The sequence below is a fragment of the Abrus precatorius genome, unplaced genomic scaffold, assembly GCF_003935025.1.
Source record: "Abrus precatorius isolate BTA unplaced genomic scaffold, Abrus_2018 Scaffold4, whole genome shotgun sequence".
Classification (NCBI taxonomy): Eukaryota; Viridiplantae; Streptophyta; class Magnoliopsida; order Fabales; family Fabaceae; genus Abrus; species Abrus precatorius.
In genome coordinates, this window is record NW_020874384.1 from 7,814,060 (window position 1) to 7,839,373 (window position 25,314).

Sequence of the window (25,314 nt, forward strand, 5' to 3'; positions counted from 1 at the left end):
TTGATGGAGCTCTCACTCCAAAATAACTAAAGAATCAAGAACAGCTGGAGGTTGCTCTAGGAAAACTTCCCCCACATCAGCCTCAAGTGTAGGATTCCCATGGAAAGGCTTTAGGCGATGGCCATTCACTTTAAAAACCTTGTTTGTGGATTCACTTTTTACCTCCACTGCTCCATAGGGAGAAATGGAAGTCACAATAAAAGGTCCGATCCACCTAGATCTGAGTTTTCCAGGCATGAGCTTCAAACGGGAATTGAACAGCAAAACTTTTTGACCTATTAAAAACTCTTTCCTTGGCATACTTTGGGATTTGCTTAATAGCATCTAACAAGGGGATATTGACTTCAACCTTTCTAAAAGTATCCAGAATTTCTTTATCAACCTCTTCTTGCTTCTTGCTAGGATGAACCATTCTTTGAGGGAAGGGAATAGGAATGGACCTCTCCTCTTTGTCTACCACTTTTGGTTGACATGGTGTGGTCATAGGTGCAGGCTGCTCTTGGCTCTCAACCTCTCCTCCTTCATCTTCTGCAGCTAGAATGCAACTAGGATCCTTCTCCTTAGGCATTTCTGGCTCTTGCATCACCTTACCAGATCTCAAGGTAATGGCACTCACATTCTTTGGGTTTGTTACCGTTTGTGCAGAAAGATTGCCTAAACCTTGAGATTGAAGTTGATTTAGGGATGAAGTAAGTTGACCAATTTGATTCTTCAAGGTCTTAATACTTGCTTGAGTCTGTTGTTGGAAAGCCTGACTCTGTTGCTGGAAATTGAGATTATTCATAGTGAGTTGCTTCACAAGGTCTTCCAAGGATGACTCACACTTTTGAGGTGCAGGAGTTAGTGAAGAAGATGCTTGATGGTGCGGCTAAGATGAAGATGATGGATGGTGATGTTGCTAGGCTGAATATGGCTTACTTTGTCCAGCTTGATGCAGTTAGAAATGGTTGTTGGTTGGTTGGCTAGAGCTTTGATGTTGTGCATTTCCTCCCCACCTTAAGTTAAGATGGTTCCTTCAACCGGGATTATATCTATTAGAAGATAAATCCCAGCTTTGTTGTTGCTGCGGCTGCTGAAAAGGAAATTTATTAGCATAAATATTAGCAGCATAAGCTAGAGGATTACCTTCCGAAGATTCAGTTTCTTGCAATGTGGGGCAACTATCAGTGAAGTGATCCGTAAATGAACAAATCCCACAAAGCATGGCTGGAATGGATAGAGGTAGAGGTGTATATGCAGCAGAATTTTTTTGGATGGATGTCAACTGTTTTACCATAGAAGCCAACTCATCTAGCTTATGCTTCAGCTTGTTTGAATCTGAAGTTTGAATTTCATTAACACTCCTGGAGATGATGGAATTTTGCCTTGTAGCAAACTGTTGAGAGTTAGCTGCCATATTCTCAATGAGGTTTCTAGCGGCAGCGGGAGTCTTGTCAACTAGGGCTCTCCCACTAGCTGCGTCGATCATGCTCCTATCCATTGGGTGTAAGCCCTCATAGAAGTATTGGATTAGGAGCTGGTCACTTATCTGATGATGGGGGCAGCTAGCACAAAGTCTCTTGGAACGCTCCTAATATTCATACAAACTTTCCCTCTCCAGTTGCCTAATACCACATATTTCCTTTCTTATTGAGGTAGCCCTTGAGACAGAGAAAAATTTTTCCAGGAACAATCTCTTGAGAGTGTCCCAACTTGTAATAGAGCCAGGTGGAAGATAATACATCCAATCTTTAGCCAAATCCATAAGAGAGAATGGAAAAGCCTTTAATTGCACATGCTCTTTAGGCACACCTTGTGGTCTCATTGTAAAGCAAACAATATGAAATTCCTTTAGGTATTTATGTGGATCTTCACCTGCAAGACCATGAAATTTAGGCAAAAGATGGATTAGGCCAGTTTTAAGAACAAAAGGGGCATCCACATCCGGGTATTGGATACACAAAGTCTGATAAGTCACATCCAGCGCGGCAAGCTCCTTAAGTGTCAGGTCATTTTCTGCCATTTCTAAAGGTTCAGAATTTAAAGAATGTAAAAAAGAATATATGGAAGATGGTTCCTTAGTATGTGCAGAGTTTTGTCTATTAAGGTTCCTAAGATTCCTATGGAATGTCCTATCAATTTCAGTATCTGGAGGATATAAATCTCTCAGATTTGATCTGGTCACTCATTAGGAATTAGCTATGGAAAATTGAAAAGAAGTAAACTAATGAAGCAGTAAAAATGCAGAAAAATTCAGATGACAATTATGCAGAAAAACTAACATCTAAGTGCAATAAAATAAAGCATTAACACCAAACAGCAAAAACAGAAAGAAATTGCAAACTATGGAACGAAAATATGCAACACACAAACACAAGTTCTGTAGAATTATGCAGCAGAAACTGGGTAATTGCAGCAAACAAAAATGCAGTGCAACAAACTAAAATGCAGAAATCAGAATTCACAAAGTGCAGAAAACAACAATTGGTTGTACCTAAATGCAAGATATCTCTACTTATCTATAAAACTACAACTATACTAAATATTCACAATGCAAAAGTTAAAAGAGAATTCACTAAATATGCAGAAAACGAAAATGAAAATCGAGCAAATAACATGTTTATGAAAAATCAACACCAATGCTCCCCGGCAACGGCGCCAATTTGATGATGGGTTTTTCCTTGAGGTGTTTAAAAGATTTGTCGTAAATACTCATCAAAATTTAAACAAATTAATGTAGTATTAGGGTTACCCTAGATTATCTCCCGTGAACATTGGCTATTAATCTTCATTAAACATGTTGAAGGCATTAATTGAACAAACAATTAAAATAGGGGGTTTTGTGGTTTCAAATCAAAATAAAGAACAATGAGCAAACAAGTTTAATTAATTCAAATAATAGAAAACAGCAATCCTTAGTTCATCCACAAAGATTTTATCCTCATTCCACTTAAGATTTAACATTCATCCTCTCTCCCATGAATTAGGTTAATTTAACAAGCGAAAATCAACCTTATGGTCCTAACGAAATTACGCGATTTGCTAGGCTCTAATCCCTCATCCCAAAGTTACGCAACCTTAGAATTAAACCTAGGATTAAACAATCCCTAGTTTAGAATCTCCTTAAAATGAATTAGGGTTAATTAAGCAATATCTCCCTCATTCACCATTAATTCAATTCAAGAGACAAGGAAGAAGTAATTCATGAGAAGAAAGGAATTATATTATCATTAAAATCAAGGAACTCAAGAATCCATGTGAACTCACCAAGGATTACACAAAATTTAGCCCTCCATAGCAATAGGGGTCAAAAACGAAAGTTAAAAATGCAGAAAACTCATTAACATTACTGTAAAAGCAAGAGAAATGAGAAACCAAACCCTAGGTTGGACCCTTGGCTGTCACCCAAGGTTTCCCTAAGCTCTAGAAAATCATCCTAATTAAGTAAAAAAGAGAAAAGGTTCAAAAAGTGTAAGAACTCTACCCTAATTTGGTAAAAATCTATTTATACTAAAGCTGGCACCACCCAAAGTAATTACTTTCATTCTTTCGTAGTAAACACGCGCAACATCAGTTGGATTTTTCCTCTCTGGAGTGATTACTATGAATATTCATAGTAACCACGTGCAACACTGGGACATTTTGGACTCTCTGGAGTTGTCACTATGAACTTTGATAGTAACTACGCGCAGCACCTTCAATTATGCATGCTCTAGAGTGACCACTATGAATATTCATAGTAACCACGCGCAGGTTTAGTGGATTCTGGGTTGCTGTAGTTGTCACTTTAAGCTTTGAAAGTGATCACTTTGGTCCCTTTGTTGGAAGTGACTTGCTATAGTTGTCACTATCAATTTTGAAAGTAGTTACTTTCACCTCAAATTTCTCAAAATCCAATAATTCTTCAAAATAAGCTTGGAGATTCCTGCCACATTATTCAAATGATCAAAACATGTAAAATAAACTATCTAAATCAATATAAATTAACCAAAAACTAAGAAACCTATATTATTTAGCCTAATTGGAATATTCATCTTATTTATACTATCTAAGTCTATTCTTTTCTATAAAAAGTAATAAATAATGTATAAAAATTTAGTAAAATGTGGATTCAGCATATCCCTTTAAACAGAGTCAATATGTCAAAGGTGGTCAAAATAGACTTTTAGTCTTCACATTCCATATGTTGCATCTCTAGGAAAGGTAATAAAAGAAAAGGGAAGAACAACTCATGCACACATGGAAGGTAAAATATATTGATTGCAAGTTCATATGTCTACAACAAGTAAATTAAACAGAATAATTTTCAGCAGAGCAAAAATTCAAACAACAGAGTGTCAAAGACTTAAAAATCAATTCTAATATATGACAACACATCAAAATAGTAGGTGGAAATATAACATAAGAGAACAAAGGAAAAAAAAATTTCCTCAATTTCTAAAGTAGCGCACACTCGCAGACTAAGGTTTAGAAACTAAATAAAATTTTGAGGATTTTACAAAACTCAATTTATTCAAATAACTAGATAATGATAAAAAAAAACTCAATCTTTGCAAGATGACAAATAATTTTAAGTGTTTTTGCTTTCGATATAGAATATCTCAAAGGCACCTCCAACTCTCTTCCTAACTACCTTACCCGTGAATATTTACAGGATAAGTAAGATGCCTAGAAAGGAATATAACTGTTGATTATTTATAATTGTGTTCTTATGAATCTGGACTTTAAATTTCTTTTAAAATTCTGTAACCATGGTTTATAGGCTGGACAGCTGACAGGCCCCTGGATGACTGGACTATTCCAGAAACCCTCAAGATACATTATATGTTCTTGAAGAACACTCTAAAAAAAATAGTTTTGATTATATTATTAAAACTGTTGAAAACAATATCCTTTTAGGAAAAGACTTAGGAGAAGAATTTCATCTCATGTCCAAATCCTCCATCAATGAACACAAGCGTAAATACAAGTACCTCCACATAGGATGTGTCCAAGTTGTCATTAAACCTCTCATAGACACAGGTATAGATGTTGCTATCCTTATGTATCTTAGAGATGCTCGCCATAATGATTTCAATGACTCCCTTATAGGTACAGTTGAAACTAGTCTTGGCCAAGGACCAATTTATTTCAATTGTTTTCCAAACAAAATAGTGAGTCTTTTAGATGAACAAATCCTTGACTCTCTGTTCCTTAATATATGCTTTCATGGTTTAAACATGAAAGAGGGATCTATTCCCGCTGCATTAATCTATAAGATTCAGTACAAAGCTATGAACTCTTGTGCTTCTAGAGTCCTTCTCAAATCTCAAAGAGGTGAGACTACTTTGTTTATCACTGATATTCAAAACTGTTTTTCTTGGAGTGTTCTTCAGGAACATATAATGTATCCTGAGGGATTTCTGGAATAGTCCAGTCATCCATACTTTGGTTGATCTCTTCAAAGCGAACTTCTTCGTCGAAGAGGTTATGTTTTGGTGTGATTTCAGGAGACTGTTTCTCCTGATCATTAAAGAGAGTGTTTTTGGTTGGAGAGGAGGAGGAGGAGCTAGAACCATATATGTACGTATCACTGGATTTGAAGTTGTTTTTTATTTTTTTGATATTTTGAAGTTGAGGCAGATTTACTGAATATTGTTGCAGGATTGCATTTGGACCCTTATTATTTAATAATTATATTTAGACTGTTAAATATTATTAAGGCCCAAATTCGGCCACTTAATTTACCCTAATCAGAACTTATAAATAGACTAATAAGGTTCTAAATTAGTGGTGTGTGCAATTAAAATTAAACACTTTGAGCTTTTGAAATTTAGCCAAAATAAGAATCCTTGTTTTTACTTTCTCTCAAATTCTCTCGTTTTCTTCTCATTCTTGCGTGGGTTAAGTGCTTCGATGGAAGGCTAAACTTCACATTCAATCCACGGAATCTAAACATTGTAATTCCGATTAGAGTTATGGGCCAAATTGTTTTGAGTTTGTTCGCTTTTTCTCTAACCTCAGGTTTGTATATTGTGATTGTGATTAACTTTTCTATTGTTAGAATTTAAATTAGGATTCGATTGATATTCTAATTTGATAATTAATTCGGGTCAAGTTAAATGATAATTTGATTTAATTCATGATCTAGTGCAATTACGTTATTTGATTGAATTAATAATTGAATTAGGTAAACGTTCAAACTCGAATTAAAATCTTTACATTGTGTGATAATCGGAGTTACACGTATTTAGTATTCTTTGGATTGATATTTCTTAATTTGTTTCTACCCAATTTTAATTTGTTCGTAATTTAATTTAATAAATTCACAGTTTTTAAACCCCTAAAATTTACTCATATTATTTTTAAAGAACCTAAAATTGAATTTAACTGAAGATGTATCTCTAGGAATCAACCTAGGTTGAGGTCTATACTGCAAAATCCTTATTGAAACTTAGTTGTTTTGATAGCGACTCAGCATCGTCTATCAAGCACCATTGCTCGTAATCCTCTAGAGATATTCTAATTTCAGAACATAAATCTTTGGTCTTGTCATTATCTAAGTTGGAATCTTCGCTCTCTGGGGAAATATTAAGCTCCTCTATAACAGATTTAACAATTTCCTCATCACCTAAGACCATATTTATTTCTTTTGAAACAAGAACTTTATCCTTATACAACATGCAAATCGGAGAGCTAGGGTTAGAAGGAACCTAATTTGGAGGAAAAGAACAGTGAGGATATTCCTGCATACAATTATTTGACTCTTTATGAGTAATCGCGGCTTCCATTTTGACCTTCTTCTTACTTTGAAGTAGTAGATCTACCTCTTCTATGGATCTTTTCTCCACTTCCACCCTTGCCATGAAGACTTCTTGTTGAAGCCAATAGGACTGAGGGCAACAGCCCTAGTAAAATCTGTTGCACGTCTCTAAAAGTACTCCTATAGATGGAGCAGCGCTACGAGAAAAGGAAATCAGGTTAAGGAAACCTAGCAAAAAGGAGCAAATGATCCTTCTCTCTACAATTCAAGAAAAGCTATCTTGAAGCGTATCTTAAGGTCTTAGTATCAACGGTTTTTAAGGTACTCCAGGCAATTCTTATTTTTAACATATAATTAGTCTCTAAAAAATTTCATATCAATTTTATCATGGACAAAATTATTAGTAACTCAATCCCAAAACCATCAACTCAAACAAATATAAAATAAAAGTGCTTTGCACTTATAATCTTAAGAGACTACATGGTTATAAGTTTTTAATTTTTCAAGAATAAAAATGTCTTTTTATTTTATTTGGTTAGGACGGATTAAGTATTTCCTAGCGTAAATAATATATATTAAGCTAAATACATTATATTTAAACATACATAGTAACACATCTAACACTTAAAAATATTTAATGTAAAAGAAAAATTATTATATAGACCAAGTCACAAATATTAAATAATTTTATGTTTTTATTTTCGAAAATACTTTTTATCAAATATGGGTTCATTTTTATTATCCCAATTAGTGTTGTAACGAACAGTGATGATTAGAATTTGCTGAGATAAAAAGAAAAAAAAAAATACTGTAAGTTCGACGGGTGAGGCAAAAGGTTGTGACGTGTACGGCAAAAGTTTCTGAAACATTCTTCATAGTAACACGGGGATAGGGACTTAGGGTAGAAACGACAGCAGAGAAAGCAACAACGGGTCTTCCTTAATTTTATGAAATAATTTGTATTTATATTTATATTTATTAAATTTTGAAGCACTCTTAGCATTTCTCGGAAATGAATGACAAGAAGCTGGAAAAGTATGTACTGAGAAGGAATCAGAAAAAAAAAAAGCAAGGATAGTTTTCCTTCATATGGCGACGTGGCCGTTTGTGAGTGGTGACGAGGAGCCCAATCATCGTCTTCATTCGATAAGTTGCGTATTTCTAGTGGTCAATTGGGATTGGTACTGAAGCAGAAGGAGGATTTTCTGTTTCGCTTCTTAGATTCGAAAAATCCAGAAATCCCTCGGAGGATTTTATTTTTATTTTTATATGGTATTAAAAAATAATATATACTTAAATATAAGATTTTAAAATTATAAAAATAAAAAAGTTATAATACAAATATATATATATATATAATCAAAAATTGTTATTGATAATTTTTCTAAAAATTGTTAAAAATTAAAATGTTAAAAATTAAAATATTAAAAATTATCAATAATTCAAACCGACTAATACATATAAAAAAATTATTAATAACGATTTTTTGAAAACTTTTCCTATTATCAGAAAAGAATAAAATAAAATAATAATAAAAATTAAGATATAATAATTTTGTAGGATAAAAAATATATTTAACTATACTTTATAAATAATATAATTAAAATATTAATAATATTATAAGAATTATTAACTTTATAATAATTAATTCAAATATGATACTAATAATATAACTTAATTAGTATTTTTTTTAGCTCAATAATTAGTATTTTTCTAATGTATATTTACCCACGATAAAAATATAAAAATACTAAATACATGTTTTTATAATAAGTTAAAATATTTGATAAAATTTATTTAATACTTATAAAAAATCATTTAAATAATTAATAATATAACAATTTTACATACCCAAAAATCAACTGAAGTTAAACTTTATAATATTACTAAAAAAATTAATTAATTAATAATATTAAAAATTTACACACCAATAAATTTGTCAAAGATAATTAGTTAAAGGAATAAATATTTACTTTAATATTTGAAAATGTATATTATTTATCAAATCAATCTTTAAAATTTAAAATTTAAAATGTCATTCTTCTTATACTCTTAAGAGTGGTTAATTATTTTAGTTTTTATTATTAAAAATTAAAATATAATAAAAACATTAAATTAAGTGATACGTTATAGTTTATTCTAAATATAAAATAATTTTTGCAATTCAGATCTCTGTTCCTTTTGCCTTTCCATATTTTTGAACATCAATATTTTTCATCTTATTTGTCTTTCTCTTTGAAAACTTATCTATCTTCTTCTTTTTTTACCTTACTACTAAGATCTAGATCTACTTGTTACACTGTCAATGCAACAACTTCTCTTGTCATAGACATCAAATCAACTCAAACGAACCAGATATAAATTAGTTTTCAGATGTAAGGGAAGCAAACTTTAGATTTGGATCTCTAATGTGATAGCAAGTTTGGATAAATGTCATTAAGTAGAGAGGATTTCTTTTGCTTTTCATCTACGGTGCTCACCACTTTTAGCTTGTCATTCATCTCAAATGTCATTACAACTGCCACATGAGATGGATAAATTTCCAAAAGAAAAACAAAAGAAATGAAAATTAAAGCTAAAAAATCTCAAAAAGTTAAAAGTAAAAGTGAATTATTTTTTAAAGATTTTTAAAATGTTATTAATTTATATGTATTGACAAATTATTATTCAATTTTAATATTTTTTAATAATAAAAGCTAAATCTATTGGGATTTATTAATATTAAGTATTAATATTTAAAATTTTATTTTTGAGGAATAAAGATAAAGAAAAATTTTTCATTCTGCACACGACACTCTCCATGTTGGGCAGCATATAAATCCACAAAATGGAGTCACATCCACAGAAATGTTTTGAAATGTTGAGCCGTGTAAGGCAACAGATTCTATTGATAACAAGACTCAAGTTTTGCTATTTATAGTTGCTTGACCACCCGTGTCCGTGACTGGGGAGGAAAAAATGGCTATGGGGACAACCAACCCACCAATGTCATGCATCCACACGTTTCGTACCCAATCCCCACAGCTCCCGATCAAGAATATGACTTTCTCCAGAATCCGGGTCGGACCCGGGTATCGGACTTCCATTCGAGTATCAGCAGCAAGTTCTGGGATGAAGGAGATGGTATTGGAGCAGCACCGGAAGGAAGAAAAGCAACTGCAGATGGGAATCGCTGAGTTCTACGACGAGTCGTCTGCCATATGGGAAGATATTTGGGGTGACCATATGCACCACGGGTTTTACGACCCGGATTCGACCGTTTCCGTTTCGGATCATCGCGCTGCTCAGATCCGAATGATCGAAGAGTCGCTTCGTTTTGCCGGCGTTTCTGGTACTACTTTTATACCAACTACTACTACTACTACTCTGCTTTCTACCCTTCTTATTGACTGTCTTTGCAATTATTAAATATTAATACATTCAGATTCACTAAAATTGTATTAGACTTCAGAACATCTAATTGAATCGATTGTGTGAGAACTTCCTCAACAAAATGATTTCAGTTATAAATTAAAAGAATTATGTTTAGAGAATTTCGGATGCGTTTATAGGTACTGTCAAGAGATGTTAAGTAATAATAATCGTTTTCATTTGGATTTGGAATTCAAGTTATGCTTTTTCTTTTTATTTTTGTGAATGGTTTGGCTGCTGAATACTGTCTACTAGCCTGTTTCTGAGTGCTCACAGTCAGAGGACCCTACCTAATGGCTCAACAGTATCATCGACGTTAAATAATGACAATAATAATTGTAATATTCTTGTTCTTGTTACTTTTAGTGATTTGAAACTGGCTATTGACCAGTACTTTGTTTCTGAGTGTTCAGAGGACACTGCCAAATGGCCCAAGAGTATAGTTGACGTTGGGTGTGGCATAGGGGGAAGCTCAAGATACATGGCCAAGAAATTTGGCGCAAGGAGCGTAGGCATCACTCTAAGTCCTGTTCAAGCTGAACGAGCAAATGCTCTTGCTGCTGTTCAAGGATTGGCTGACAGGGTATTTGTATTGTCGCCATATTTTTTGTTTATCTTATTTTACACACTTAATGCATGCTGTACAAAATTGTCAAAGAATATTACTGTATTTCTCACCAAGCGTCTTAATAACTACAATTTATTAACATGTAGCTAATATAAATATATAATATTTTCCTTTATGTTTCTTCAAGTGCAGGTTTCCTTTCAGGTTGCGGACGCTCTAGAGCAACCATTCCCCGATGGGCAATTTGATTTGGTGTGGTCCATGGAGAGTGGAGAGCATATGCCTGACAAAGCAAAGGTTTCAATTACTCTTCCTATAATTAATAGTATTACTTGTGATATTGGATTGGACTCATTTATTTCTGACACCAGATTAGCCATTATTGCCTTATTGCCTTTGCATTGATTATACACTTGAATGTTTTTGTCTCTCCTCTTCTTTGTGCTGGAAATTAATCTCATCTGAGTTTCCCGCTTCATACACTACTGACAGTTTGTTGGAGAGTTAGCTCGGGTAGCAGCACCAGGTGGAACCATAATAATAGTAACATGGTGCCACAGGGATCTTGGCCCTGCTGAAGATTCCTTACATCCGTGGGAGAAAGATCTTTTGAAGAGGATATGCGATGCTTATTACCTTCCAGCATGGTCCTCAACTTCTGATTATATCAGATTGCTCCAATCCCTGTCACTTCAGGTACTCAATGCCTTGGTGCAATCTTCAGAATTCAGATTACTAAGTTTTTTCTTCCACAATTTGAAAACTTGCATGTCTTCTACTCATCATAAACACAATCACTAAGTACACAGTTCAAGTGTGTTTCTATTTTAACATGTAAATTTTCTTTCTTGCTTTTTAGGATATTAAGACAGCAGATTGGTCTCCCTTTGTGGCTCCTTTTTGGCCAGCAGTGATACGCTCAGCATTGACATGGAAGGGTCTCACTTCACTCTTTCGTAGTGGTAAGCTCGACACCTGTTATCATGCCGCTGATAATTATTTCCATACTCAATAACCCTTACATCTAATAACATAGTTGATGATAATTAAGGTTGAAAAATGGTAGGTTACCTACATTCCTTCCATTTTCACTTCTATCAAATATTCCTTTCATGTTGACTAGGCTCCATAGTGAACCGATCAAGCACGCATGAAAAAATGTTCAAAGGAAGATATGTAAATATGTGAAAGAAAAGTATGCTTAAATTATTCTACTCTTTAGAGCAAAGAAAAAGACTCGTTTTTCTTTTAAAAAAAAAAAACTTTATTATGCACGAATTTTTTTTTTGAACAATTAAATATTTGCTGCCAAGGCGGATTTTGGATTTCCTTGCAGAATTTATTGACTTGTCCTTGTTATAATTTTGTCCCGAACTTGAAACTTCTTGCTAAACTTGTTGATTTGTGTTTTGTTACTTTTTGGACAGGACTAAAAACCATAAAAGGTGCTCTGGCTATGCCATTGATGATAGAGGGATTCAAGAAGGATCTAATTAAATTTGCCATCATTACGTGTCGAAAGCCTAAATAAGTGAAGGCAGGCTTATTTTTATAGAATGAAACAGGTTTCCAGCATATCATTTATTCTGATAGTTCAGAAACAAGAGAAAAAGAAATTAAAGGGGTTGGGATTTACCGATATCTTCCTTTTCGTTTATGTTCTAAAATATTTCTGACATAAGCATAGAATCGAATAAATCAAGATAAAATTAAAAAGAAATTATCAAGATACGGACTTGGGCCATGTGGAATCCTTTTGAGCATGAGGGGTGAAATTGAATGGAAGGTCTTGCTTAGCCTTCATTTGAACAAAAAAGACAATAATACCTCATTACATGTTTTATTTTATTTTGAATCGAGACTGTTATTCCATCACGATCAAAATTTTAGCCTTCAGTCTTCTTATCGTTTATAAGTAGAGTTAGGAAATTGATATGTTAAAAAATGCTGTTCTCCCCTACTTGGTTGTGGATTACTCCCTTCTTTTCCTGTCATATGTTTCCCCGTATTATGATGTGCCCACACTATGCTCAACAGTTCTTTGTTACATGACTCGAGTATTTTCTTTTTCTTTCCTTTTTGGATTGTCTACTTGTGAATTAAACTCATGCCATCTGGTGGGAAAACACAAGACTAACCACTTTGACGGTCACCCAAAAAGGAAATTTCTTTTATTCATGGCATCTGTTTTTTGGAGTCTTCTGACAATTTAATTGTAGAATATATTAAAAAAATTTCAAAATATTAATTTTAGAATTGAAATTTGGAGGGGCTGTATAAAATAAAGTCCTGAAAAAGGAGAGAAATCGATACGAACCTGTGGTTGCTGTCTGGCTTGTCCTTCGCCTGTTTGTTGATAAAACAAAGTAAAGCCTTGTGGATGGAGGATGGTCAACAATCCCTTGGTTGATATTGATTAGGCCGTCTTTTGTCTATAAGAAAGAACAGAATGTCTGTAGAACAAAAACACATTTCTCATTAACTATTGTTTATAGAATTTTGTTTTACGTTATGTTTAAAATTTTGAAAACAAAAATATTAGTTTTGATTTATAAATTGAATTTTTTTACAATTATTAAAAAGATTATGATAAAAAAAATCTTAATTTATAACATAAATTAAAATAATATGTAAAGGAAAATAAATAACCTGTGAACACAAAACAAATAAATTTAAACTTATTTATTCAGTTTATTTAAATAATTTATATGGTAATTTAATTCACTTATAACTCTATCTATTCCTTGTGATTATGAGTTATGTGGAATTGCGTTATTTGTGTTAGTAAATTATTATATAAATGAGTATTGATAAGTTTGTATTTTGACATATTTTTCTACCATGTTCATAGGCACTTATTATTGATTTGAATGTATTTTTACACTAATTATCTCGTTAAGTGTTGTAGATGACATGTATGAAGATTCAAAGGACTTATGGACATTTTAGGCACAATTTCAAGAGAATTAGGCCACTAAAAATAATGCATGCCCAATCTCCAGTTATCAACACGTTCATGCTTAACTATCATGCACGACCAATCTTCTCTTATTAGCAAGTCCATGTTTTGTTAACATGCACAGCCATGATGCGATTAGGCACGCCTATGTTTCCAGTATAAACACAATCATGCATCCAACTGGCATGGTCGTGCTCACCCATGCAAATCACACACTCAACATGATTTAGGGGCTTAAAACCCTATAAAAGAAGGCCTCGGGGTAGCAACTCATAATAAAAAAATTTACACCACTTCTGAGTTTCTATTTAACTCCCTCATCTCTTATGCATGGGATCTCTAGCACATTTTTGGGTGATTTGAAACTTCAAGCAATCAGACTTGAAGAACAGAATCTTCTTTCTAGTTTGTTTTTCATCTTTGTTTATGGGTATATTTACACTTGCTTTAGTTTCTTTCTTCAGCATGAATAACTAAATCCATAACTAGGACTATGAGAACCCTTCTTCATTACTTTATGAAATTTTGATGATTAAATTTAGGTTTGATTTCCGTTTGTGATTAGTGTTTATCTTACTGTGCTTTATTATGTGTTGTGAATTAGCTATTTGTAACATAACTCTAATTAATTACGTTGTCAGGCAACTGTACCTCGATTAATTAATGGATCTGAAAGATAAAATGAGACAAAGGATTAGGTGGATCAAATCAATCTTTATCTTCCAATCGTTATTAGATTATCAAGTTTATAAGTTTTTCATGTTTTTTCTAACTGATGTTTTGTATGACCATTGAAGATGTTAATTTAGAGAAAAGAATATTAATATTGCATGACCATTGGATATTAATAGTAATTGTATAAATGATTGGTAGTTACAAAGAAATCAAATCTATAGTTAATTAAAAAAAAAAACATAAATGATTGAATGAGTAAACCCCTATGCTCTAGGTTCTTTCTCTATAATTTCTACTAAAGACGTGCATTGTAATACTTTTGAGATCTGGTGATAATTATTTTTAAATCTTGAATTATAATGTTTAATTTTACATTATTAATAATTGAAAATCAATCATTGACTCATTGTTCTTGTGAGACAACAATTTTAGAATTTATTTTAAAATTTTTTATTAATTTTTGACAAGTACATTTGTCCATCGAACAAGTATGTAAATAAATTTTGGGATAATGTTTTTCACGAGCCATTGTCTAAGGTAAAAAAAAGTGAAAAGAAAAGAGATACAAATAAAAAAAGACAAAAAATATAATGAATGATACGATAAAAAAAGACAAAAGAAAAAAAGACAAAAGAAAGTATAAAATTTATGCAAAATGAATTTAAAAATATAAATTAAAAATATTGAAAAAGAAAAAATATAATGAATGAGACAATAAAAAAGGTAAAAAAAAAGTATAAAATTTAACAAAATAAATTTAAAAAATATAAATTAAAAATGTTGAATTAAATAAATTGACAAAATTGAAAATTTCTAACTTCTCATCACATGTTAGTTTTTAATGTAAAAATATAATTGCGATTAATTTTAATGTAAAACATGTTAATTTAAAATTTTCTAACTTTTCATCATAAAACTAAAAGATAATTATATTTGACTACACATATCTTCAATGTAACGAGACTAATTTATTTAGTGTGAACTTTTTCTATATGCAAGGTATAACTTTATGATCCTATTAAAATATATATATATATATATATAACATTTAAGTTAATTATCTATTAGTACTTGTTTAATGTACGAAATTGAATATAAAATTAGACATTAAAATTGAAATTGAGTTTCAAAATTTTAATTATTATGTTTGAATGTCTATTTGGAATTAGAATTATAATTTTATGGATTAATTCTGTGGAACAATTATATGACAACTAAATAAATTGGCTTGAAAGTTGAATTCTTAATATCATAATCACAAATTCACTTTCACGTATCGTTCTTCTTCATTTCCGTGGTTCCTATTTTTTCTCAAGTACTTTCTTCCTCTCCCTTTTCTTTTATTTTCTTTTTGTCTTATGTAGTTTTCTTCCTCTTCCTATGCTCTCTTATTTTTCTATATTATTTTCTCCTTTTAACTTAACTTTTATGTTGATTATCAATACCACTTTTTTCTTATGTTCTCTTATTTTTTTCTCTATTCTCTTCTTCTTCGTTTGACTTTGATTATTAATAAAAGTGATTTTTCTCTATTTCTTTTCCTCTTGTTTTTCCTTTTCTTCTTTTACATCTTTTTCTTTCATTCTACTTTTTTACATTTCTTAAATGTTTAATATTTTACATTACTGTATAGTATTGCTATTATGCACTTTCTACACTTGTAGCAAACTGCATTGTATTGTTTTTATGCACTTGATGCAAATTATATTGTTTATGTTAATTGTATGATAAATTATTTGATATTTTTCTTGAATTATTAGATGTCAGAAAAAATTTTATAAATTAATTCAAGAACTATGAAGAGTACAAGAGAAAAAAAAAACTAGGGCTAAATGTGACAGTTATTACAATGGCTACAATAGCTTTATAGTATAAACAAACAAATATACATAGAAAGCCAATAAAGGAGAGTGATAAAGATACAAAAAGAAGTATACTTTTGAGGGGATTATATCATGGGACTGATAAAAATTACTATAATCAATTACGTCTTACTAAATAAATTTATTTTTTTTTAGTTTTGCAACATTTACGTACGAAAAAGGAAAACTACATGATACTTGTCATGTAAGCGTAGAAGAATCCATTAAAACGTTTTTATTTATTTTAACTCATGATCTCAAAATAAGAGTTCTGAGAGACACTTATATTCATTTCATAAAGACTATTAGTAGATGTTTTGGTGAAGTTCTAACAACAATTATTGGTCTAACCAAAGAATATATCAAATACTCACCCCCTACAAACGAAGCTATAGAACATGACAAGTGAAAGTAGTTTTTAATAAGATCTATGCTAATTAGATTAAATAGTTTGAGAACAACATAAAATAGGAAATAAAGTACCTAATAGATGGAAACCAGTTGTGTACTCTACAATTATAAATGGCATAAGAGAACAATGCGATTTTTAATCACTAAGGACAATGTTGTGTCTCACCTTAAAACTTAGGATAAACATTGTTCTATCATTGCTAGTATGCTTGGCAGCATTGGCTTTGGTTGGGATTGGCAACGCAACATGGTGAAGGTTGACAGTGATCAAGTTTAGGAAGACTATATCAAGGTACAGGCTCGGTTTTGAGGGTAGTTTAAAGGTACGATCTCTTAGGGCCTAAGCTTAAAAGAGGACCCAAAGTAAAAATCGTGTCCTACTTTTACTTAAAAAAAAATTCAGCTCTTATAGTTTGCAATTGGAAAAAATAGAAAAAACAAAAAAGACATTCTAATTCCTCGCATCTCACTTGCTATAAACGTTCAACTCATTAACTTTTGAAAACTCAAAAATTCATTTAATTACAAAATTTTACCATTCTTAACATTAAAACTCATGAAAAATTTTAGTTTTCTCCAAAAAATTTAAACAGTTATTGAGTTTGTCAAATCTTCATATTATTATCTAAATGTTTTAATCACTTATAGAATTTATTTTACGGTCCCGGAGATTATATCATGAACTGAAAGAAGTTTTTTAGAGTTAAAGTTAATCAAAACCTACTTAAAGTCATCAATGTCACAAGATACGTTGAATGGTCTCACAATTTTATCAATTGATAAAGAATTTTTAAAAAACATTAATGGTAATGTTATCATTAATAATTTTACATCTCAGAATGCTTGTAGAACCTATTTTTTTATGATTTTTTGCATTTTTGTAGTTAATTATAATATAGGAGTTGTTTGAATGAAAAAAAAAATTTTATATAATTTTATTAGAAAAAATTATAGCCACTTAAAAAATGTATTATTTTAATAAAATTATTAATATATAATTTTATTTTGTTTATTACATTTTATAATTTTTTTAAGGAGCCCTAATTTCCTATTTTGTCTAGGGTCTCAAAAAGGTCAAGAACAATCTTGTCAATGTATCATGAACTTAAGCTTAGTCTCTCTTTTATTTTCCAATTTTTTATACTAATATATTTATTGAATTAATATTATTTGGTATTATTTATTTTCAATCTCATCCAGAAGTAAGTAGTTACAGATACAAAGAAATTGAAAATTAGAAAGATTTAGCAATTATTTGTGACAAGATCGTGCTACAGGAGAAGGTGCTAAGACTAGTGTTGAAGCCAAGAAAGATATTAAATAGGAACATAATAAAAATAATGTTGATGCAAATATTTTGAGGACCCATTATGTAATATGCGTGAATTTACACTACATGTAACTAAGCAATCAAATCTTTTAAAAAAAGAGAAATTGCTCTAATAATCCCTTTTTATCTGTTGTTTCTCATGTGGCTGACACTGTCAACAAGACTTATTTATCTTATACTATTAAGGTAAGTGTTGAAGAAATCTTCACTAAACTTTTAAGAGTAACATACTTAGAAGAATTAGAATTGCTCCAAGCTTATAATATTTTGATGGGTGATTCAAGGAAGTATGAGTCGTTTAAAGATATTCCTAATGCACTTAGGAAATCTTGAATCTTTATACAAATCAAGAAATGATCAATTTGACAATATGTCTAATTTTACTCTCTTTATTGTCTTTTTTTTTTTAATAAATATTATATACTTTTGAGTTTATATTTTATGTTTTAAGGATGATATTTTTAATTTATTTTAAATTTTGATAATTAAATTATATCTATGAGTATTCATATATTTTCATCAAATTTATAATATAATATTAAATTTTAATGATAAATTAATATAAAAAATAAATTTATTATATCATAATTTTAAAAAAAAATTATTTATTATTTAATTATATCATTTTTAACAAATTATTTAATAATTATTTTTGTATTTTTAATTAACACGTTATTTTTTAAAAAATTATTAAATAAAATTTTAATGCAAAATTAAATTATTTTTTAAAAATTTAAATTTTACATTTATACTGTAAAATTTGATTTTAACTTAGAATTTTAATTTTATATTCTAAATTTTAATTATTTAAATACGTTAAACGTAGAAATATTATTTTAAAGCAATTCTAATTATGATAGAATTAGAATTAAAATTTCAGTTTGAACTCCAATTCTAATTTCATGCATCATATGATCCCTTGGTATAATTATGATTAATTTAAACACAGAGATTCTAATTGCATTTAATAGATTGATATTTTTTTAATTAAAATTAACTTTTCTAATCAACATTGTTCTCTTTAACCAAAAAATATATTTCCCCCTCTGGTTCCTTTCTTCTTTTCCAAACAAACGATGAAGCAAATGAGTCCTTACGTTAGAAGTGAAAACAAGAACACAGCGAAGCAACGATAGGTGTTCCTTCTTTTTTGTGGCATGACACCTGTGAATGGGGAAACACAGCCATGGACCACTAAACTTATGTAGCTTGACGAGTTATGTGGAGCCCAACCATGGTTCCATCGTTGTCATGCATCTACACGTTTTTCATATCCCAAGCTTGACTTGAGCACCACCTATAGATAAGGGTTTTAACCAGGAGCCGGCCAAGGTTAACAAAGTTGGAGAAAATTCAAATATTTAGAGTAGTACTAAATTTGTAGCAAAATTCTACAAAAATCGAGTTTAAATCTCAACAAATTCTAATATAAATTGTCATCAACCATAATATTAGATCATAGTCAATTTAAATATGATTATCTTAATTTAGAAAAAAAAAAGTTATACAAATTTTCAGTAAGAGTTACAAAATAGAGTGTAATGTAATGCAAATTTTTTTAAAAGAAGTATTGTAATAAAAAGTTATTACAAAAAATATTATGACTAATTTATTAACGGACTGTAGATTTATACAGCTAGTATTTTTAAGTAGTCTTATTAAAGAATTATATATTAATATGCTTCATTATTTATATAAAAGAGTTTTATTAATTTTAACCTTAAAGTTGAGTTTAAACATCTACAAATAAAAAATTATTATAAAAAAATATATAATTATTATATTGAAGTTATAAAAATATAATAAATATTTTTATTTTTAATAAAATTTTATTATTCTTAAGTGTTTATTCTGAGTCTTAAGAGTTGAACTTACCAAAATCTTTATATAAATAATGTTTGATTTTGCGTTAAAATTTATATAAATATACATTTATTTTAACTTGAACGGTATTAATTATAATATCTGAAGTAAATTCCCATGTAAAGCTTTCTAACTTATTTCGAGAGAAACAGAAGTACACAGTGGGATAAGCTAGCTAGCTACTTAATTAAATGCAGACCTTCGAAACTAACAAAAATAATTGAGGATGAGTTAGTTTAATCACATGCATGAGTTAGTTGATGGGCATTCGGGGTTTAGTCCTGGTGATGATATATATGGATATATACGGGTTATAAAGTTTAATTTTCTTACTATTTTGTTCAAGAATTGTCTATAAAACGCTTCATGGATACCGCTGTTAGCTATGCCAATCAACTGAAGTGATGGCATTGGAGCAACAGGAGAAGAGGGAGAAGCAACTGCAGAGGGGAATCGCGGAGTTCTACGACGAGTCGTCTAGGATATGGGAGGACATTTGGGGTGATCATATGCACCATGGCTTTTACGACCCTAATTCGACCGTTTCTGCTTCGGATCACCGAGATGCTCAGATCCGAATGATCGAGGAGTCCCTTCGTTTTGCTGCTCTTTCTGGTATTGTTTTTACCATCTGTTATATTTTCTGAGTTATTTTAAAAATATAATATTATAATTTATTTCTGAAACTCAGAGGAGGGTGACACATGGCCCAAGAGTATAGTTGATGTTGGGTGTGGCATAGGGGGCAGCACGAGATACCTGGCCAAAAAGTATGGGGCAAAGAGCGTAGGCATCACTCTGAGTCCTGTTCAAGCTGAAAGAGCTAATGCTATTGCTGCTGCTCAAGGATTCTCTGACAAGGTCTTTCTCTTACACATTTTATGCATGCCGCCCAAAATTCTTTTATATTACCTCAAAGTTATAATAAATTTGTAGTCTCTATCTCTAAGTTACTTCAAAATTTATATTTAAAAGTTTATAGTAATTAACTAATTGAATTATAATTGTTAGATAAAATTAATTGTATATTTATCTAAGAAATATTATTATAGATTCTTTTCCTTATTTATTTATTATCGATTTTTTAATTAAATAATTACATATTTATTTTATCATAAATCAATTAATAAATAAGGGAGGTGGTGGAGTAAAGGAGACTTTTTGTAAGAATAAGATTATTGTGATGGTAAATTATTTAAAAGGTTAAAAATAAAATAAAATGAACTAGTAATTAATTTTTAGAAACTTAACCTTACTTTAGACAATTTTTAAGCTTTTATTTCTTGTTTCACCAACCAACTCTACTATTTTATCAACCAATGGCTCGTTTGCATGGAATGAAATGCAGTGGGCTGAAATAAATATATAAAGACTGAAACATGAAAAGTTTTGTTCACTTCCTTCATTTGGAATTAAAGAGTGAAATTCAATAATTTCAGTGGAGCCCACCATTTTTATTTCCGGCCTTCAAAGCCGTGAAATGCAAATATGAGCTGCAAAATTTCACAATAGATAAAAGACGAATGATATAAAATATTTATTATTAACTAAAATTTATTAAAAATTAAAACAATATAAAATATAAATATAAATTTAAAAGTGAATCATACATTATTTTTTAAAATTTTTAATAAATTTTAATTAATCATAAAAAATATGCTAGAAATGTGTTATTAGTATTATTTAAAATAATAAAAAAATCCAGTGTATTTCAAAAGTCAAACAAAACTTTTTAAGAGTAGATTATTTTTGTAGTATTTTAAGTATATTATTATTATTATCATTTATATTTCAATCTAACCTCATTATATTTTATTCTTATATATTTCATTCCACTTTGTATCATTTATCTCAATTTCATTTTTTAAAAGCATAAATCATTAAGCTAAAAGCTCCAAATATACTCATAGACGTAATCTCATCCAAATTTTATATCGACGAAATTCATCCTCATGTATAAAATATAGAATAAGACAAACATATAACAGCAACTTTTAGAGCTCATTTTAAATATCCAAAAGTAATAAAATAATAACACAAAAAATATTTATTATATTTTTGTGTTTTTAATGTAATGGATATTTATTTAAATAACAAAAGAAATGAAGTTGAAGAATTATTTATACACTTTGACTAACATTAATCTTTAGAATTAATTTCAAGCATCCAATAATAATAAAAACAACTAAAAAAGCATTTATTATATTTTATATAATGAATATTTTCCTTTTTTAATAAAAATTTCTGTTTTAAAATGTTTTAAATAATCCTTTAATAAAACCACTATTAGCTGATCTTGACTACAATACCTTTATTTAAACTTTACCTATTTTGTTTGTTGCTCTTTATTAAAAAAAATACTATTTAATAGATAAAAAAAAGTGATTTTTAAGTGATTAATTAAAAATATGATCTGTATTATTAAATAAGGGTGAAGTTAAAAAAATTAAATGAACCTTAGATTTCTAAAATTACCAAAATTTGGAACATATATAAATATAGAAAACAATAAAAGAAAAGAAAAGAAAAGGAGTGAAGGGAGTGTACAAATCACACGCTTTCATGTATCTGCAAGTGCAGGTTTCCTTTCTAGTGGCTGACGCTGTAGAGCAACCATTCCCCGATGGGCAATTTGATTTAGTGTGGTCCATGGAGAGTGGAGAGCATATGCCTAACAAAGCAAAGGTTTCAATAACTCTTCCAATAATTAATAGTATTACTTGTGATATTGAATTGGACTCAATTATTTCTGACACCAGATTAGCCATTATTGCCTTATTGCCTTTGCATTGATTATACACTTGAATGTTTTTGTTTATCCTCTTCTTTGTGCTGGAAATTAATCTCATCTGAGTTTCCCGCTTCATACACTACTGACAGTTTGTTGGAGAGTTAGCTCGGGTAGCAGCACCAGGTGGAACCATAATAATAGTAACATGGTGCCACAGGGATCTTGGCCCTGCTGAAGATTCCTTACATCCGTGGGAGAAAGATCTTTTGAAGAGGATATGCGATGCTTATTACCTTCCAGCATGGTCTTCAACTTCTGATTATGTCAGACTGCTCCAATCCCTGTCACTTCAGGTACTCAATGCCTTGGTGCAATCTTCAGAATTCAGATTACTAAGTTTTTTCTTCCACAATTTGAAAACTTGCCTGTCTTCTACTCATCACGAACACAATCACTAAGTACACAGTTCAAGTGTGTTTCTATTTTAACATGTAAGTTTTCTTTCTTGCTTTTTAGGATATTAAGACAGCAGATTGGTCTCCCTTTGTTGCTCCTTTTTGGCCAGCAGTGATACGCTCAGCATTGACATGGAAGGGTCTCACTTCACTCTTTCGCAGCGGTGAAGTTCAACATTAATTCATATTGCATTTATAAACAAAACTACTTTCATCTCCTATCGCAAATCTTATTTCATTGATAATTATTTCCATACTCAGTAACCTTTGTGGTTAGCTAGGAAAATAATTGGTTTGTTCAGTTAATGAACTAGATTAAAATATGTACCACTTGAATGACATTTACCTGAAAATGCTTATTGGAATATAAATGACTCAATTTAATTTCTTGATGAGAAGTGAAAATGGAAGGAGATTCCAGAAAGTTTACCCTTAACTTTGGCTAGGCTCCTTAATAAAAAAGCATAGAAAAATGCCTATTTACCTATAAATAAAAAAACTCAGGTTCGTCTCTGATGCAGTATTGAGAAGATTTTAGGATTGTTACTAGTGAGGTCTTGAAAGTTCGGAAATTTTATAACTAACCAGCGAGAAAGACAAATACAAAAAATTGCTAGTTCAATTGATAGAATATTTACCATTGGTAATTAAAATAAAAATAGGCATTGAAAATGTAATGCCAAATTTGAAAAATATAAAAAATTAATTTAATTGATAAATTTTTATTGCCTTAATTATATTTCCGGTCATTATAAATTAATTTTTTTCATTGACTCAACTTTAAAAAAATATATGTGATAGACTATTAATCAGCTACATTCATGAAGGCAACTACCAAAATTTTAAAAAAATATACACAAATAAAAAAAATGGAGGTACTAAAATAAAATGCTATAAAAATAAGAATATATTTAAGTTTATTGGTGACTTCTAGATTTTTCAATATCCCATCGTCTTTAATATTGATAGACTAAATTTGATTATTAATTAAAGAAAATAAATAAAGCAAAATTTTCTTTGAATAAATAGGTAATGAAAGAGGGAAAAAATCAATTTGATTTGAAAATATGTACTGAAAAATAAAAAAAAGTCATGTAATTGTTTGAAAACAAACAAGGTTAAATGTTTTTTAACAATTGAAAATCATATATCTGCTGCCAAGGCAAACTTTGAATTTCCTTGCAGAATTTCTTGACTGTTTCTAACTATGTTGGCTTTGGGTAGGAACTTCTTGAACTTTTTTATTTGTGTTTTGTCTCTCTTATTCAGGACTAAAAACCGTAAAGGGAGCTTTGGCTATGCCATTGATGATAAAAGGATACAAGAAGGATCTAATTAAGTTTGCCATCATTACATGTCGAAAGCCTAAATAAAAGGAGGTGGGATTATTTTCATAGCATTGATATTTTTCTATATACTTTTTAAACTTCCTTTTTCTCTCCTTGTTGTAAAAGATGTTGGGATCGAGAAGATATTATGCAAATGTCGTTACTCTTATTTTATTAAATATTAAAATGAAACAGGTTTTCCATAGGTCATTTATTTTGATAGATTAAAAAAAAAAAAGGAATCCAAAAATCAAATGCCCCCAAAAAATTAAGATAGAGGTTTGGACCATGTTAAATCTTACCCTTTGTTTGAATATAATGTGAGAAAGAGAGAAAAAAAAATAGGAGGTGAGAAATAAAGTGAAAAAATGTAATAAATAGATGGGTTGAAATAAGAAAAAAAAATCTTTCTTTACTTGTTTGAATGAGTAAGAAAAAAGTGTATATATATATTAAAAATAATTATAAAAAAATTAGATATTTAATTTTTTATCATCATAGATTTTCTTAATTTATATTTTTCATATTTTTAATTATATAAATATTTTTTAATTATTTTATTCATAAAAAATCCTAAACTCTTTTCCTCTCATATCCCTCTCCCTTCTTGTGTGCTCTCTCTCAGTTTCTCTCTATGTAAGTTTTTCAAATGATAGAGCTAAAAAAAAATTACTTTTCTTTTTTTCTCTTTCATCGTTCAAAGAAATTGAAAATTCGTTTGAGCATGTTTGATTTCTTTTTTAAAAATATTTTTTTGTTTTTAAAAATATAATATAATACTTTATATTTTATTTTATTTTTAAAAAATAAATTAAACATACTTTATTTATTTTTAAAAGTAAAATAAATAAAATTCACAGGTTAATATAAATTTTATTTTTATTATTTTTAAAAACCAAAACAGAATAAAAAAGTCTTAAAAACATATTTATTTTTTAAAAAATAATTTTATATTTTTAAAAATAAAATACAGTACAAATTTATATTATATTTTATTTTT

At 29.9% G+C, this 25,314-nt stretch overlaps 2 protein-coding genes and 1 non-coding gene across 5 annotated transcripts; all 3 read left to right on the forward strand.

The window, feature by feature from the left end:
* Positions 1-1,526: 1,526 nt before the first annotated feature.
* Positions 1,527-1,631, forward strand: LOC113866414. The gene has a single exon (XR_003505053.1). It is a non-coding gene; the product is annotated as a small nucleolar RNA R71 (small nucleolar RNA).
* Positions 1,632-9,507: 7,876 nt separating this feature from the next.
* On the forward strand, positions 9,508-12,598 carry LOC113864367 (probable tocopherol O-methyltransferase, chloroplastic). 3 transcript variants are annotated; one of them, XM_027497987.1, is made up of 6 exons: positions 9,508-10,052; positions 10,546-10,715; positions 10,893-10,997; positions 11,193-11,396; positions 11,560-11,662; positions 12,128-12,598. In XM_027497987.1, exons 1-6 carry the CDS (start codon positions 9,680-9,682, stop codon positions 12,229-12,231), a joined length of 1,059 nt encoding a protein of 352 aa, XP_027353788.1. In that variant the 5' UTR covers positions 9,508-9,679; the 3' UTR covers positions 12,232-12,598. The 3 variants fall into 3 exon arrangements, with proteins under 3 accessions (XP_027353788.1, XP_027353789.1, XP_027353790.1); XM_027497988.1 differs by having other exon boundaries at positions 9,542-10,052; positions 10,905-10,997; positions 12,128-12,568; XM_027497989.1 differs by lacking the exon at positions 10,546-10,715 and having other exon boundaries at positions 9,542-10,052; positions 10,888-10,997; positions 12,128-12,568.
* Positions 12,599-20,204: 7,606 nt separating this feature from the next.
* LOC113864369 (probable tocopherol O-methyltransferase, chloroplastic) lies at positions 20,205-24,359 on the forward strand. The gene is made up of 6 exons (XM_027497993.1): positions 20,205-20,415; positions 20,492-20,661; positions 22,381-22,485; positions 22,681-22,884; positions 23,048-23,150; positions 24,256-24,359. The coding sequence occupies exons 1-6, from the start codon at positions 20,205-20,207 to the stop codon at positions 24,357-24,359; spliced, it is 897 nt and encodes a 298-aa protein (XP_027353794.1).
* Positions 24,360-25,314: the final 955 nt, after the last annotated feature.

What these genes read in the sequence shown, in the direction of transcription:
- LOC113864367 (XM_027497987.1), top strand. Translation starts at nt 9,680, where the DNA reads ATGGCTATGGGGACAACCAACCCACCAATGTCATGCATCCACACGTTT. An exon ending in ATATGCCTGACAAAGCAAAG is followed by an intron (nt 10,998 to 11,192) that starts GTTTCAATTACT and finishes CACTACTGACAG; the next exon opens with TTTGTTGGAGAGTTAGCTCG. An exon ending in TCCAATCCCTGTCACTTCAG is followed by an intron (nt 11,397 to 11,559) that starts GTACTCAATGCC and finishes CTTGCTTTTTAG; the next exon opens with GATATTAAGACAGCAGATTG.
- LOC113864369 (XM_027497993.1), top strand. Translation starts at nt 20,205, where the DNA reads ATGGCATTGGAGCAACAGGAGAAGAGGGAGAAGCAACTGCAGAGGGGA. An exon ending in TCGTTTTGCTGCTCTTTCTG is followed by an intron (nt 20,416 to 20,491) that starts GTATTGTTTTTA and finishes TCTGAAACTCAG; the next exon opens with AGGAGGGTGACACATGGCCC. An exon ending in TCCAATCCCTGTCACTTCAG is followed by an intron (nt 22,885 to 23,047) that starts GTACTCAATGCC and finishes CTTGCTTTTTAG; the next exon opens with GATATTAAGACAGCAGATTG.